The sequence below is a fragment of the Balaenoptera ricei genome, chromosome 5 (assembly GCF_028023285.1).
Source record: "Balaenoptera ricei isolate mBalRic1 chromosome 5, mBalRic1.hap2, whole genome shotgun sequence".
Classification (NCBI taxonomy): Eukaryota; Metazoa; Chordata; class Mammalia; order Artiodactyla; family Balaenopteridae; genus Balaenoptera; species Balaenoptera ricei.
In genome coordinates this window covers 2,193,343-2,208,313 of record NC_082643.1, presented here as the reverse complement: position 1 = coordinate 2,208,313, position 14,971 = coordinate 2,193,343, and the positions used below count along the sequence as shown (strand labels likewise).

The 14,971-nt window shown below is 38.8% G+C and overlaps 1 protein-coding gene across 1 annotated transcript in view; it reads right to left on the bottom strand.

The window, feature by feature from the left end:
* The window catches only part of TMEM144 (transmembrane protein 144), a 45,339-nt gene extending 30,904 nt beyond the window's left edge, over nucleotides 1–14,435 (bottom strand). Inside the window, exons 1-3 of the mRNA XM_059923867.1 lie at nucleotides 14,272–14,435; nucleotides 3,849–4,020; nucleotides 1,623–1,745 (exon numbers count right to left, since the gene is read on the bottom strand). Coding sequence (XP_059779850.1) covers nucleotides 1,623–1,745; nucleotides 3,849–3,957 — 232 coding nt within the window. The 5' untranslated portion in view covers nucleotides 3,958–4,020; nucleotides 14,272–14,435. The remainder of the gene's footprint in view (nucleotides 1–1,622; nucleotides 1,746–3,848; nucleotides 4,021–14,271) is intronic.
* Between the last annotated feature and the right edge of the window lie 536 nt (nucleotides 14,436–14,971).

Here is a 14,971-nt window from a genome sequence, read left to right as displayed (position 1 = left end):
AAGCAGTAGTGACCATCCCCTCCGACTCGAACCAGGGCCAACCACGGGCAGATGTCCCTGTGCCAGTGCGGCCCCAGACTTTGCTCTCCCGTGCTCACCAACTTGTCTTCTGGATTCCTGCACCCAGTGCTTCGTGCTCTGGACTAAATTCATGGTTGCTCTTTCCAGTTCTTGATTGGCTGTCTGGTCTCAGTCAATCTCCTCTGGAAAGGTTCCCTCTCTTGGTTTCCAAGATCTCTCCATCTCCCAGTTCCCTCCTGTTTCTCTCTTTCTCTGGCTGCTCTTTCTCATCACACCTTCCGGATTTAGATGCCCTCTGAATATTTTCCCTAGAACACACCCCACCTCTTGCTGTATGCTTCTTTGCATACTTGACTAGTGTCATGGTTTCAGCTATCAGCTAGAGTCACATGCTCCCAGTGCTAGCCTGGACCTTCTCCAGAGTCTTAGTGCCAATAAGAAATTTCCAACACCAGGAACTTTCAGCTCAAAAGGTCCCAAATGAACTCATTATTTTCCCTTTCAGACATGTTCTTTTCCCTGTTTTCCTCATCCAAGTCAATGACACCATCACACTCCTAATCACTTAACGATAAAATGCCTACATCACCATTGGCTCCTCCCTTTCCTCTGCTCCCCACATCCAATCAGCTACTGTAACCTACAGCATCCCGGTCTGCAGCAGTTCTCAAACTAGACTCTAACCCACCGACTCCCAGTGGGACCTGCTGGGTGAATATAGATACTATGGCGGTTGTCAAGATCTGCAGGATGAATGGTTGCTTTCTCTGTTCCCCTCTCCCATTAGACATGGCAATCATAAGCATACTAAGGTATAAGTGAGCTATAATAATTACAACTCTAGTGGAAATTTAAAAGTTAACTCTTCTGTCCTCCAACTCATCATCTTCACTAAATCACTTAATTCTGTAGAGATTCAAATTAAGTAGTTACCCAATACATTTTTAACATTTAAAAATTTATTTGCTTTTAATCAAATGGCCTCTAGAGAGCCTTGATACTTGGGATTCTCTTTGCTAAAGAGAAGAAAACTCTCCTGGGGTGTATTTATATTAACAGAAGAAAAACATTCCTGATTGGCCAAGCAAAGGTGTGAGTTCTAGTTATATAACTTCAGGCAACAGTGAGAAGGCAACAGAGGGAAGATTTTTGTTTGCTTTTGTTTTTTTGCCGGTGCTTTTGAAATAATGTGTCTGTGTTTGTCTACTTTTAAGGACAAGTCCTAAAAATGATAGTAGTAGAAATGACTGTTTAATAAATATTTTCTGACAAACATAATGGGAAAGAAAGAAAGAAAGACCAGAACACTTAAACTTATATATGAGTTATGCTTGAACAGATAGAGAGTGAAACATTTTTCCTATAATAATTTTATATAATTATATATATAATATATAGTAATAATTTTACTATCACGATTATCTACCAGGAACTAAGAAAGAAATCATTAAAAGGAAAGAGTCAGGAAACGTAACAAAAATATTTATGGAGCATATAAATGAAAGAAACTAAACTGTTCATTTAGTTTCCTTCTATTATGAACCAGATTTATTTTGATCATAGCATAAAACGATTAAAGAATAAATTATATCAAATATTACCTGTTGCCCAAATGCAGCCCCCAACCATTGCAAAAGGCCAAAACTTAGGGCAATGTAATATCAGATTGACCACCAAGGCAACCAACCATATGGCAGCACAAAGTACCCACTGGAGAAACATTCCTGGAAATAAAAAAAAAAATTGGTGTCATTGGTTCAAACTGATTTAAGGAAATTAGTGCTTAGGAATATCAATGAATTATTACAGTAATGGTCACAATTTATTGCATGCCTATATGCCAGGCACTTTACATGTTTATTATATTTCTTGTAACTACTATGCATCATAATTAACCCTAATTCAAAGACAGAAAATGAATCTGAGATGAAGCAACTTGTCCAGATAGCTAACAGTTTGTAAAATTGGAATTTAAACTTAACTTGACTCCAAAGCTTGCTCTACACTGTGCATTCCTGCTTAACAGGGATCAAAATTCTACCAAAGAATGTTGGCAAGACCAAGACCATATATTTTTATTCAGATGCTATACTTAGTGCCATTCCTCACCAAAGACATGGCATTAAGAACTTCACAATAGCATGATAGTAATTTAAACCTTTGGGGATCATATGCGCCACTTTGGGATAAACATAAAGTCCTTTATGGGCATATGTAGGTCTCATGCACTTGGAGTTGAGTGTCGGCAATGAGTCAGACATTCCAGACCTGAGAATTAGCCTTCTAGGTCAGGGCTACTCCCCTTCCTATGCTCTGGGCTACCATCTGCCAGTTACTTGAAGGTCACATGGTGATATGAGGTGGATCTGTACTTTTCTGAGGCTTAGAAAGAGGGTTTAGGGATTAAAAGGATACAGAAAACATCGACATTGGAAAAAATACTAAGGTAGTTATAACTCAGTGTAGCACTTTTGACTCTATTGGAAAATTTTGACTATTTCTATTCAATCTCATGGTGGAGGAGAGGAAAAAAGGCTGTTAACCTCTAAGACAAAAAAAGTAAGAACACAGAGATGAAAGGGAACTTCGTTTTACAAATGAGAAACTGAGAACAAAAGAGCGGATAAGGTTTGTCTGGGATCACACAGTTCTTGTAGAACACCCAAAAGTCAGGTCCTCTACCCCTTAGTATGTTTTTTGTTATTCTTTTAGTACTTTTCATTCCTGTTCTAACTCCAAAGGGAAGAAGAAGAAAGGCTCTGGAGGGAAAAGATTTGTAACTCTATTGTCTTAGTGGTATAAAGACATAAGAAAAAAGCCTGAGATAAAGTTGAAAAAAAAAAAAGACATAAATTGGAGTGAAAACACTGTGCTTCCCACCAGGCTTTCACCATAACATCCCCAATCCCTCCTTCTGGCTTTAACAGGAAAGGCAGGTAGATAAAAACAACTACTGTTCTCCTTCCCTAAAATTCACATTACAGTCAGTTCTACCATAATGCGACATGTGTGTTCCTAAACATCACCGCACTGTGTAAAGTCATGTGATAAAACCTGCAGAACTTAGGGGGAAAATGGGGCTAAGGACACAACACTCAGAAACTTCATCAACAACTTATTAAGAAAAGATAGGAGCCTAAAAAAATGGTAGTGCAGTTTTACACTGGTTAAGTGGTTAAGACATTCACAAATGCTGCAATAAATATGGAACTTTACCTTAAAAAAGATCTGAAGTTGGCTTATGCAAATGGATGTCAGAAGTGTTGTAGCTTGTGAATTATTGGGAAGGTGGTGAATGAGGGTTTGAACACCAGATGTGTATGGGTGTGGTGTAACAGACCTGGTGGTTGTGTGAAGGGGTGTGTGTGAGCATATTTTGTGCATTACTATGCATCTTTGTTCATCTGGGTGCAGTTTTCTGTGTTCACCTAATGTTTGTCAGAGTCAGAATTGCTCATAGGCAAACACAAATTTCGTGTGATGTGCAAATTGTTTTCTATTATATCAATTGTGTTGGCAATTTGTGTTTGCAAAACAAGTGTTATCAGTAGAGCTAACTTCCATCTTTTCTAAACATAACAGACATGGCTAAAAAGCCTTCCCCATCCTGGCTTTATGATGAAACACAATCTTAAGGTTATCCTATACTGACTAGCAGTCAGATAACCTGTGGCATAGGCATTGTCAGATGATTTTTTTTAAGCTCTATTCATTTGGCTTCAGGTACAGCAAAATTCATTTTTATAGCCATCATTTATAAAAGACCGAAAAAGTGAACTTCACATTTAAAATTAATTTAAGACTAACAATGAAGGAAACATAACTACCATCGCCAGTCTCATATTTTTTAAGTGGTACAAAGTTTGAGCCAAACAAAAGGATGGCTGCAATAGAGGAGATGAAACCAGTGGTGAGGTCTGTTCCGTTATTGCTCATGGCTCTGGTCCTGCCCGAGAGCAAGCTGGTTCACTTTCAACTTGTTGTACTTTTCAAGAGCTTCTGAAATGAAAGGAATAAAAATGAAACAATTAAAAAGTTGTGAATCTGTGAGCAAATTGTGATCAATACATGATACTTATTGAGTTTTTGAAAAGTAGGTTAAGAGTCCTTCTTCCAGATAAAAAGTTAGAACATTATGAAATTATGTATTACATTCACACTCCATGTTCATTCATTCATTTTTTCATTTGTTTTGTCAACAAATATTTTTTGATCACTGACCTACAAAACAAACAGAAAAACAAGCAAAATTTGTCTTCAGAGCTTGAAAACCTAACTTCTTCCAAGACCTGGATACAATTTGTATGATATTGTAAAGAAATTCTTCTGTGTGTGTAGATTGTGTAATGAAGATTTGTGTACCAGGATCCTGTTCAGTTCAATTGGTTGTTGTGACAAGTAAATGACAGAGCACGGGTGAAGACTTTGCGAACTATCAGTGCCTTCTGAGCACAAGCTGTTCTACTATTTAACACGAGCTTAAGGGCACATTTAAGTTGTATTGTTGCTACATACTCAGGATCCCCTAGAGCTAAAGGCACTTTTCTTCAACAGTAGCACCACCTCGGTGTGTATTAGTTTAAATAGTTCATGAAATTATATTTGTGACTTTTAAAAAAACTGAACAGTTAGAAGAATCTCCTAAAGATCTCTTTAACAATCTCTTGAAGGTGGCCAAGATGGTGGAGAAGGAAGACCCAGAGCCCACCTCCTTCCAAAATCACAACTATTTACAAAGAAACTATCAGTGAAAATGACCTGAAGGCTAGCAGAAAAGATCTTCTACAACTAAAGATATAAAGAAGGAACCACAAGGGGATGGGAGGAGGGGTGAAGACACAGTAGAGTCGAGACCCACACCCATGGGTAGGTGACCACAAACAGTAGGATAATCACAATTGCAGAGATTTCCCCAAGGAGCGAGGGGTCTAAGCCCTACATTGGGCTCCCCAGACTGGAGATCTTGCACAGAGAAGATGAGTCCCCAGAACGTCTAGCTTTGAAGGCCAGCGAGACTTGCATTTGGGAAAACCAGAGGGCTGTAGGAAACAGAGCCTCTGCTCTTAGAGGGCGCACACAAAATCTCACACACTCCAAGACCCAGGGCAGAGGCAGTAATATGAAAGGAGCCTGGGTCAGACCTCTTGCTGATCTTAGAGAGTTGCCTGGAGAGGCAGGCGGCAAGCAATTCTCACCCTGGGGTCACAGATGTTGGCAACAGCCATTTTCAGGAGCTCATGCTGCCACTAGGACACTGGTGCTAGCAAGCACCATTTTGAAGTCCTCCCACTAGCCTATTGGCACTGGAATCTGGCCTCGCCCAAAGGCCAGTTGTCACCAGTCCTGTGATGCCCGAGGCTAAGCAGCCAGCAACGCAGAGACTAGCCCAACCCACTAGCAAGCCAGCAGAAGCCATAGGTAGCCCCCCTAGTCCCCAGTATCCACAGAACCTGGTCCTGCCTATCAGCAGGCCAAGACTAGCTCCAGGAACCCCTGGCTTGCAGGACTTGATTCTGCATTAGGGGGTCATGGAACTAGTGCTAGACCACTAGTACAGCATGTGAGATTTTGCATTCTCTCTTTAAGAGTGGAGTCTCTGTTTCCACACTGGGCTGGCACTAGACACATGACCCCCTGGTGCACTTCAGCCAGCTGCCTCAGGAGCTGGCCTCACCAACCAGTGAGTGGGCACCAGCCTTGGGACAACATGGTCCCCACAGCCAGCCATGCTGGGACTTGGTCACTTCCACCAGTGGCCAGCAGCCTCTGCACTAGGCAGGGTCTGGCAATCAACTGGGCTGAGGGCCAGGCACACCTACCAGTGTACCCACAGTAGTTGGCCCTAACACAGCAAAAGGGCTCATGCAGCCCATACAAGAAGCACCCCTAGAGAATACATCTCTGGTGACCAGGGGGGAGTGTGCTGCTGGGATGAATAGGATGTCTACTACTTAAGGCCACTTCTCCAAGATCAGAAGATATAACCAGCCTATCTAATACAGAGAAGAACAAAAACAAAGAACCAGAAAAATGAGGTGACAAAGGAATATTTTCAAAATGAAAAAACAAGATAAAACTCCACAAGAAATGCTAAGTGAAGTGAAGATAAGCAATTTACCCAATAAAGAGTTTAGGTAATGATCAGAGAGATGCTCAACGAACTTGGGGAAAGAATGGATGAAACAGTGAGAATTTTAACAATGAGTTAGAAAATACAAAGAAGAACAAAAGAGAGGTGAAGAACACAATAACTGAAATAAAAAAAGACACTAGAAAAAAATAACAGTAGATTAGATGATATAGAGGAAGGGATCATCAAACTGGAAGACAAAAGAGTGGGAATCACCCAAGCCAAACAGAAAAAAGAATTAAAAAAAATAAGGATAGCTTAAGAGACCCCTGGGACAACATCAAACATACTAGCATTCACATGAAGGGGTGTAGGAATGAGAAGGGAGAGAAAAGGGGCAGAAAACATATTTAAAAAAAATAATAGCTGATACACCATACTAACAAACTGAAGAATAAAAACCATATGATCATCTCAAAAGATGCAGAAAAAGCTTGATGATGTCAAAAACATTAAACATCTGGTGGGGATTAAAATGCAGGGTTATTGGGCTTCCCTGGTGGTGCAGTGGTTGAGAATCTGCCTGCCAATGCAGGGGACACGGGTTCGAGCCCTGGTCTGGGAAGATCCCACATGCTGCGGAGCAACTAGGCCCGTGCGCCACAACTACTGAGCCTGCGCATCTAGAGCCTGTGCTCCGCAACAAGAGAGGCCACGACAGTGAAAGGCCTGCGCACTGCGATGAAGAGTGGCCCCCACTTGCCACAACTAGAGAAAGCCCTTGCACAGAGATGAAGACCCAACACAGCCATAAATAAATAAATTTAAAAAAATAAATAAATAAAGGCAGAAAATGCAGGGTTATTAAAATGTATTCAAAGTTGAGAGATCATCAACTTAAAAAAATCACACACACACACACACATATATATATATATATTTATATATATATATATATGGGTTGCTATATATAAATTTCATGGTTACCACAAACCAAAAATCTATAATAGATGCACACACACAAAAAAAAAATAGAAAGGAATTTAAACATAATACTAAAGGTAGTCATCAAATCACACGGGAAGAGAGCAAAAGAAAAAAAAAAGGAGGAAAAAAGAACTGAAAAACAATCCCAAAACAATTTTTAAAATGGTAATAAGTACATACCTAATCATCAATTACTTTAAATGTAAATGGACTAAATGCTCCAATCAAAAGACACAGAGTGGCTGAATGGATTAAAAAAACAAGACCCATCTATATGCTGTCTACTAAAAACTCACTTCTGATCTTAAGCCACACCCAGACTGAATGTGAGGGGATGGAAAAAGGAATTCCATGCAAATGGAGGTCAAAAGAAAGCTGGAGTAGCAATACTCAAATCAGATAATATAGGCTTTAAAATAAAGACTGTTAACAAGAGACAAAGGCAGACATTACAGATTGATAAGTGGGTCAATACAACAAGAAGATATTGGGTGTAAATACATATGCATCCAACACAGGAGCACCTAAATACATGGGAAGGGGCTTTAACACTCCACTTACAGCAATCAACAGATCATCCAGACAGAAAATCAATGAGGAAACACAAGCTTTAAATGGCACATTAGGTAAGATGGATTTAGATAAATAGATAAATGGAGAGATGTTTATAGACCATTCCATCCAAAAGCAGCAGAATACACATTCTTTTCAAGTGTGCAATGGAGCATTCTCCAGGATAGATCACATGCTGGGCCACAAAATAAATCACATTAAATTTAAAAAACTGAAATCATATCAAGTATCTTTTCCAACCACAATGCTCTGAGATTGTAGAAATCAACTACAAGCAAAAAATTGCAAAAAACACTAACACCTGGAAGCTAAACAATATGTTACTAAACAACGAATAGGTCACTGAAGAAATTAAGAGGAAATCAAAACATACCTGGAGACCAATGAAAATTAAAACACAAGGATCCAAAATCTATGGGATATAGCAAAAGCAGTTCTAAAAGGGAAGTTTATAGCAATACAAACTTACCTCAGGAAACAAGAAAAATCTCAAATAAACAACCTAACCTTAAACCTAAGGGAACTAGAAAAAGAATAAAAAACAAAACCCCAAGTTAGTATAAGGAAAGAAATCATAAATATCAGAGCAGAAATAAATGAAACAGAGCCTAAAAAAAAAAAAAAAATCAAACTAAGATTTGATCACTGAAACTAAGAGCTTGTTCTTTGAAAAGATAAATAAAATTGATAAACCTTTAGTCAGATTCATCACGAAAAAAAGGTCCAAATAAATTAATCAGAAATGAAACAGTAATTATAACTGATACCACAGAAATACAAAGGATCATAAGATATTACTACAAGCAATTATATACCAATAAAATAAACAAATTAGAAGAAATAGACAAATTTCTAGAAATGTACAATATCCCAAGATTGAATCAAAAAGAAATAGAAAATATGAACAAACCAATTACGAAAATGAAATTTACTCAGTTAAAAAAAAAATTCCAACAAACAAAAATCCAGGACCAGATGGCTTCACAGGTGAATTCTACCAAACATTTAAAAAGAATTAATGCTTATCCTTCTCAAACTATTCCAAAAAATTGCAGAGCAAGGAATGCTCTATACTCTTTCTACGAGGTCAGCATCACTTTGATTTCAAAAGCAGACAAAGACATCACAAGAAAAGAAAATTAGAGGCTAACATCCCTGACGAACATGATGCAAAAATACTCAACAAAATATTAGCAAACTGAATTCAACAACACATTAAAAGGATCACATACCCTGATCAAGTAGGATTTATTCCAGGGATGCAGGGATATTTCAATATCTGTATATCAATCAGTGTGATACACCACATAACAAATTGAATAATAAAAACCATATAATCATCTCAACAGATGCAGAAAAAACTTCTGACAAAATTTAATATCCATTTATGGTAAAAACTCTCAACAAAGTGGATAGAGAGGGAACCTACCTCAGCATAATAAAGGCCATATATGACAAACCCACAGCAAAAATCATACTCAATGGTGAAAAGCTGAAAGCATTTCCTCTAAGATCAGGAACAAGACAAAGATGTCCACTCTCATCACTCTTATTGAACACAGTATTGGAAGTCCTAGCCGTGGCAATGTGGACAAAAAAAGAAATAAGAGGAATCCAAATTGGAAAGAAAGAAGTAAAACTGTCACTGTTTGCAGATGCCAGGATACTATATATAGAAAATCCTAAAAATGAATAAAAAAATCATTAGAACTAGTAAATGAATTCAGTGAAGTTGCAGGATACAAAATTAATATACAAAATCTGTTGTATTTCTGTACACTAAGAATGAACTATCAGAGAGAAAAATTAATAAAACAATCCCATTTACAATAGCATCAAAAAGAATAAAATATCTAGGAATAAATCTAACCAAGGAGGTAAAAGACCTGAACTTGGAAAACTATAAGACACTGATGAAATTGAAGATGATACAAACAAGTGGAAAACTATACCATGCTCATAGATCAAAAGAATTAATATCGTTAAAATGACCATACTACCCAAGGCAATCTACAGATTTCCTGCAATTCCCATCAAAACAGCAATGGCATTTTTCACAGAACTAGAACAAATAATTCTAAAATTTGTATGGAAACTCAAAAGACCCCAAATAGACAAAACAATCTTGAGAAAGAAGAAAAAAGCTTGAGTTATTATGCTCCCTGATTTCATACTTCTAAGCTACAGTAGTCAAAACAATATGGTACTGGCACAAAAACAGAAATATAGATCAATGGAAAAGAACAGAGAGCCCAGAAATAAACCTACACACATATGGTCAATTAATCTATGACAAAGGAAGCAAGAATATGCAATGGGGAAAAAGCCTCTTTGATAAACGGTGTTGGGTAAACTGGACAGCTCCATGAAAAAGAGTCAAACTGGACTGCTTTCTCACACCACGTACAAAAATAAACTCAAAATGGATTAAGGACTTAAATGTGAGGCCTGAAACCATAAGATTCCTAGAAGAAAACATAGGCTGTTCACTCTTTGACACTGGCCTCAGCAATATTTTTTTGAATCTGTCTCTCCAGACAAGGGAAACAAAAGCAAAATTAAAAAACAAATGGTGGACTTCCCTGGTGGTGCAGTGGTTAAGAATCCGCCTGTTAACGCAGGGGACACGGGTTCGAGCCCTGGTCCGGGAAGATCCCACATGCCGCGGAGCAACTAAACCCGTGCGCCACAACTACTGAGCCTGCGCTCTAGAGCCCACGAGCCACAACTACTGAGCCCGTGTGCCACAACTACTGAAGCCTGCGCACCTAGAGCCCGTGCTCCATAACAAGAGAAACCACCGCAATGAGAAGCCCGCACACCACAACGAAAAATAGCCCCTGCTCACCGCAACAAGAGAAAGCCCGCGCGCAGCAACGAAGACCCAACGCAGCCAAAAATAAATAGATAAATAAATAAATAAATCTTTAAAAAACAAAAACAAATGTGACTACTCTAACTAAAAAGCTTTTGCACAGCATGGGAACTACCAATCAAATGAAAAGGCTGCCTACTAAATCAGAGAAGATATTTGCAAATGATATACCTCATAATAGGTTAATATCCAAAATATACAAAGGACTCATAAAACTCAATATCAAAAAACAAATAACCTAATTAAAAAATGGGCAGAGGACGTGAATAGACATTTTTCCAAAGAAGACACACCCTTGGCCAACAGATACATGGAAGATTCTCAACAGCACTAATCATCAGAGAAATGCAAATCAAACCACAATGATATATCACCTTACACCTTTCAGAATGGCCATCATCAAAAAGTCTACAAATCACAAATGCTGGAGAGGGTATGGAGAAAGGGAACCCTCCTACACAGTTGGTGCGAATGTAAATTGGTGCAGCCACTATGGAGAACAGTATGGAGGTTTCTCAAAAAAACTAAAGATAGAACTGCCATATCATCCAGAAAATCCACTTCTTGGTATCATTCTGAAGAAAAACTGAAACACTGATTCAAAATGATATATGCACACCTCTATTCATTACATTATTTACAACAGTCAAGATATGGAAGCATCCTAAGTGCCCAGCAACAGATGAATGGATAAAGAAGATGTGATATACACACACACACACACACACACACACACACACACACATGCACACACACACACAACATAGAATACTACTCAGCCATAAAAATAAGGAAATCTTGCCATTTGTGAAAACATGGATGGACCTAGAAGGTATTATACTAAGTGACATAAATCATATGGAGAAAAATAAATACCGTATGATTTCACTAATATGTGGACTCTGAAAAACAAAACAAAGGAACAAACATAACAAAGAACAGACTCATAGATACAGAGAACAAATAGGTGGTCACCAGAGGGGAACAGGGTTGGGGGGTGAGTGAAATAGGTGAGGGAGTTAAGAGGGACAAACTTCCAGTTACAAGATAAATGAGTCCCAGGGATAAAGATGAAAGGTACAGTATGGGGAAAATTGTTAATTATATTGTAGTAACTTTGTATAGGGAACGATGGTAACTAGACTTATTGCAGGGATCCTTTTGTAATGCATAGAAATATCGAGTCACTGTATTGTGCACCTGGAAATAACAGAGTGATGTAGGTCAACTATACCTCAATTGAAAAAAAAAATAGGTAGACACTGGGAGGAAATGTGTCAAAATGCTAAAATAGTTATCTCTGGAGGGTGGGGATTATGGGAGACTGCAAATTTTTACGTTATGCTTTTATGTGTTTCTGGTAGTGTGCAGTGAACATGTATTGCTCGTAATATGAAAACAAAGCAATAAATGTCATCAAAAATGAAATGAAAAAAACATATCTCTTAAATCCCTTCCAGATTAAGGCTCTTGAAAAATACCTTCAGGACTCCCCGACAGTACAAGGTCAGCAGCTGTGTCTTGCGTAATACTATCAACCAGCCAGCAGAACAAAGGCGAGCAGCTACTCAGATATCTGTGCAATCCGGCAGCCACTGGCCACGTATGGGTAACGGAATCTTCATTAACATCAATTAAAATTTAGTAAAAGAAAAAAACTCAGTTCCTTAGCTAAGTTAACTACATTTCAAGTGCTCAATGGCCACATATAATCAGCAGCTACCATACTGGACAGAGCAGATTATATGTAGAACACGCCTATCATTGTAGAAAATTCTACTGGGCAACACTGCTAAGCTTATTAGAAAGTTCTAGTTTCCTAAAGGACCAAAACCCAAATGGCTAAAAACCAGACATTTTTCATAAGATAACATCTGGAAAAGGGTGTTGAACATAATTCACTGTTTTAGTTGTACAAGCTACATGAGAAAAAAATAACAGTCATTTTTAACACAGGAGGTAACCAGAGTCATGCCACAATACCATTTTGAAATCATTTTGCACATTGACTTTTTGATTCATTCACTTCTCTATATAAATCTTCTGGAATGGAATTTAAAATAATCCAGTGGTTTTTTTCCCCCAAATTTAATATTATAGTGATAACCTCTTGTGGATATGTATTGAACAAAGTACATCTGAAATTACCTTTCCTTATTATTTTATTTTACAATGATAAATTTTTACATTTAAGGTGTTTCATTTTTTTTCACGTATTGTTCCTTATGTGTTCTTTGCAGAGAATTATCAAATATACAACTACCTACAATATATCTTCTTTGGTATTATTAAACATAGTTTAACCCAAAACAGGAATAACTTCAAATTGATGAATAAATTTTAGCAAAAAAGATATCTATTTAAAATCTTGTGTGTTTTCTTAAAATAAGACAAAATGCTGTTAAGACAATATCCTCCATGGGACCATAGTTGAGGAAGAGATGCTAAGACATTTAAACACTGACCCAGTAACACTACTTCAATAAAAATAATAATAGTCTTACTATTAGATGCAAAGAAAGTTTCAGCCCTGTGGCTTCCATCAATGGCTTCCATGGGTTTTGCTCAAGGGTCAAGCTGGTGGATTGTTGCTAAAATACCAGAGCTGCAATAGGTCAGAGGAGCAGGAGGTATCCAGGAAGGATATCACACGACTGAGGACACATGATTAAGTTCAGCTAAGAAACTAATTTTGTTTCCATTTTAACTAAAATCAGCTAAGCGAAAAAATCCCTTTATAAGCACATTGCGAAGAGAATGCCTACCCTTAAAAAAATAGCAACATGAGCAAAACGATGTGTCTACTGAAGAATACTGACAACCCTAAACCTCTCAGGTTTCCTTGAAAGAATAATCTGGCGTGCTAATCACGGCGCATACACTGCATTTTGACTGCTGAGTGAACATTAACCAGTGTTACTTAGTTATTACCTGCAAATAAATGAAGTTTATTGCATGCCCCTCTGGTACATTTCAGAAAGCATGTGATCTAATTTCACTGTGGGTTGGCAATGTTTACTATCTTTAAGGAAGAATCTACCTCATTCTAAATCAATGAAGTTCTGTGGAAAGGAAAAAAATATCACTCCAGCACACTCTAGACCCAGTTTTTTAAAATGCAAACCTGTTGAGTTAACAAGGCTCAGACTACTTTTGAATAATATTTAAATTAACTTAATATACTTTAGACTAAAGTAGTTTTCACATGTTTAAGTATATGCTGATATATTGTTAAACTATATTCATTTATTTTTGTTCTAGTACTTTTGTTTCATTGAATAGTACTTCTCCCTTAAATCTCTCGTAGTAGTTTAAGCTTTTTCCTGTGAACCTCTCTCTCTGGAGACCTTTTGTTAGCATTTAGTATGTGCTGATCAATATTCCTTGCTCCACTTCACCTAAGATTCGGTTTTAGTTTCGTGTTAATTTCCTCAAATCCCCTGGCAAGCTCCTCCGGTGTCTTGGCTAAAATTAGCAGTGCTTGAACCTACTTATTCTGAGCCTTGATTTTTTTTTTTTTTCTTTTCAATCAGGAGCACTTTTTGAAAATTTATCAGACACTCCCCTGCAAAGCTGCTCGGGTTTCCTTGAGTTGCGGTCCTCGCCGCGCCCGGGGCCGCGGCTGAAATTCCCTGGGCTCTGCACCCGGGCGGCCGCCTCCCCCGCGCCGGCGCCCAGCCTGCACCCGCCTGATTCCCTCTGCGCCGGGCACCCGGCCAGCCTGGACTTCCTGCGGGACCCTTACCTGTGCACCTGCCGGAGGGGAGGGCGGGACTCCGGCACCCACGTTCCCGCGCTAGTCCGGGCGCCGTTCCTTACCGCCGAGACGGTGACCGACGCACCTGGCGGGGGGGAGGAGGGGGGAGGGCTTAGCAAAGGAGACCCGGGACCTGCCCGGAGCGGCAGGTTGGAAAACACCTTCTTCCAGCTGCTGGGCAGCGGACGGTCACGTGACTGCATGTGAAGTCACCAGGCCCTCTGTCAATCAACCAGCAAACTAGAGAGGTTTTGTGCATCTTAAGAGATGATTGCTTAGGGAACTCTGAGCGTGTCACCCTCTCCAGATGTCGCAGGGCTTGGTATGATTTGTACCGTTTATGGATAAAAGGACAAGGAATTTCACACAGTCGTTAGAGATTATCTAAAGCTGAATTTTTTTTTTCATGGAACGTCAAGAAATTCATCTGAACCACTAATGTCACTAATTATCTCTTGCGACATCACCAGATTTCACTTGTAATCACTAATCCTTTATAAACGCCCCCAGACCATTTGTCTGTATATTTATTTGGTCTATTCTGAGGGCCGAGAACAGATCTTCTAGACGCTCAAGGCTGACTGCCTGTAACAGTCCCCAGGGGAGAGTTTCTGTCGTGTTTCGTTTTTTAAGTACTAATACCTGCACCCCACACCAGACCAACTGAAATAGAATCTCTAGGGGCGTG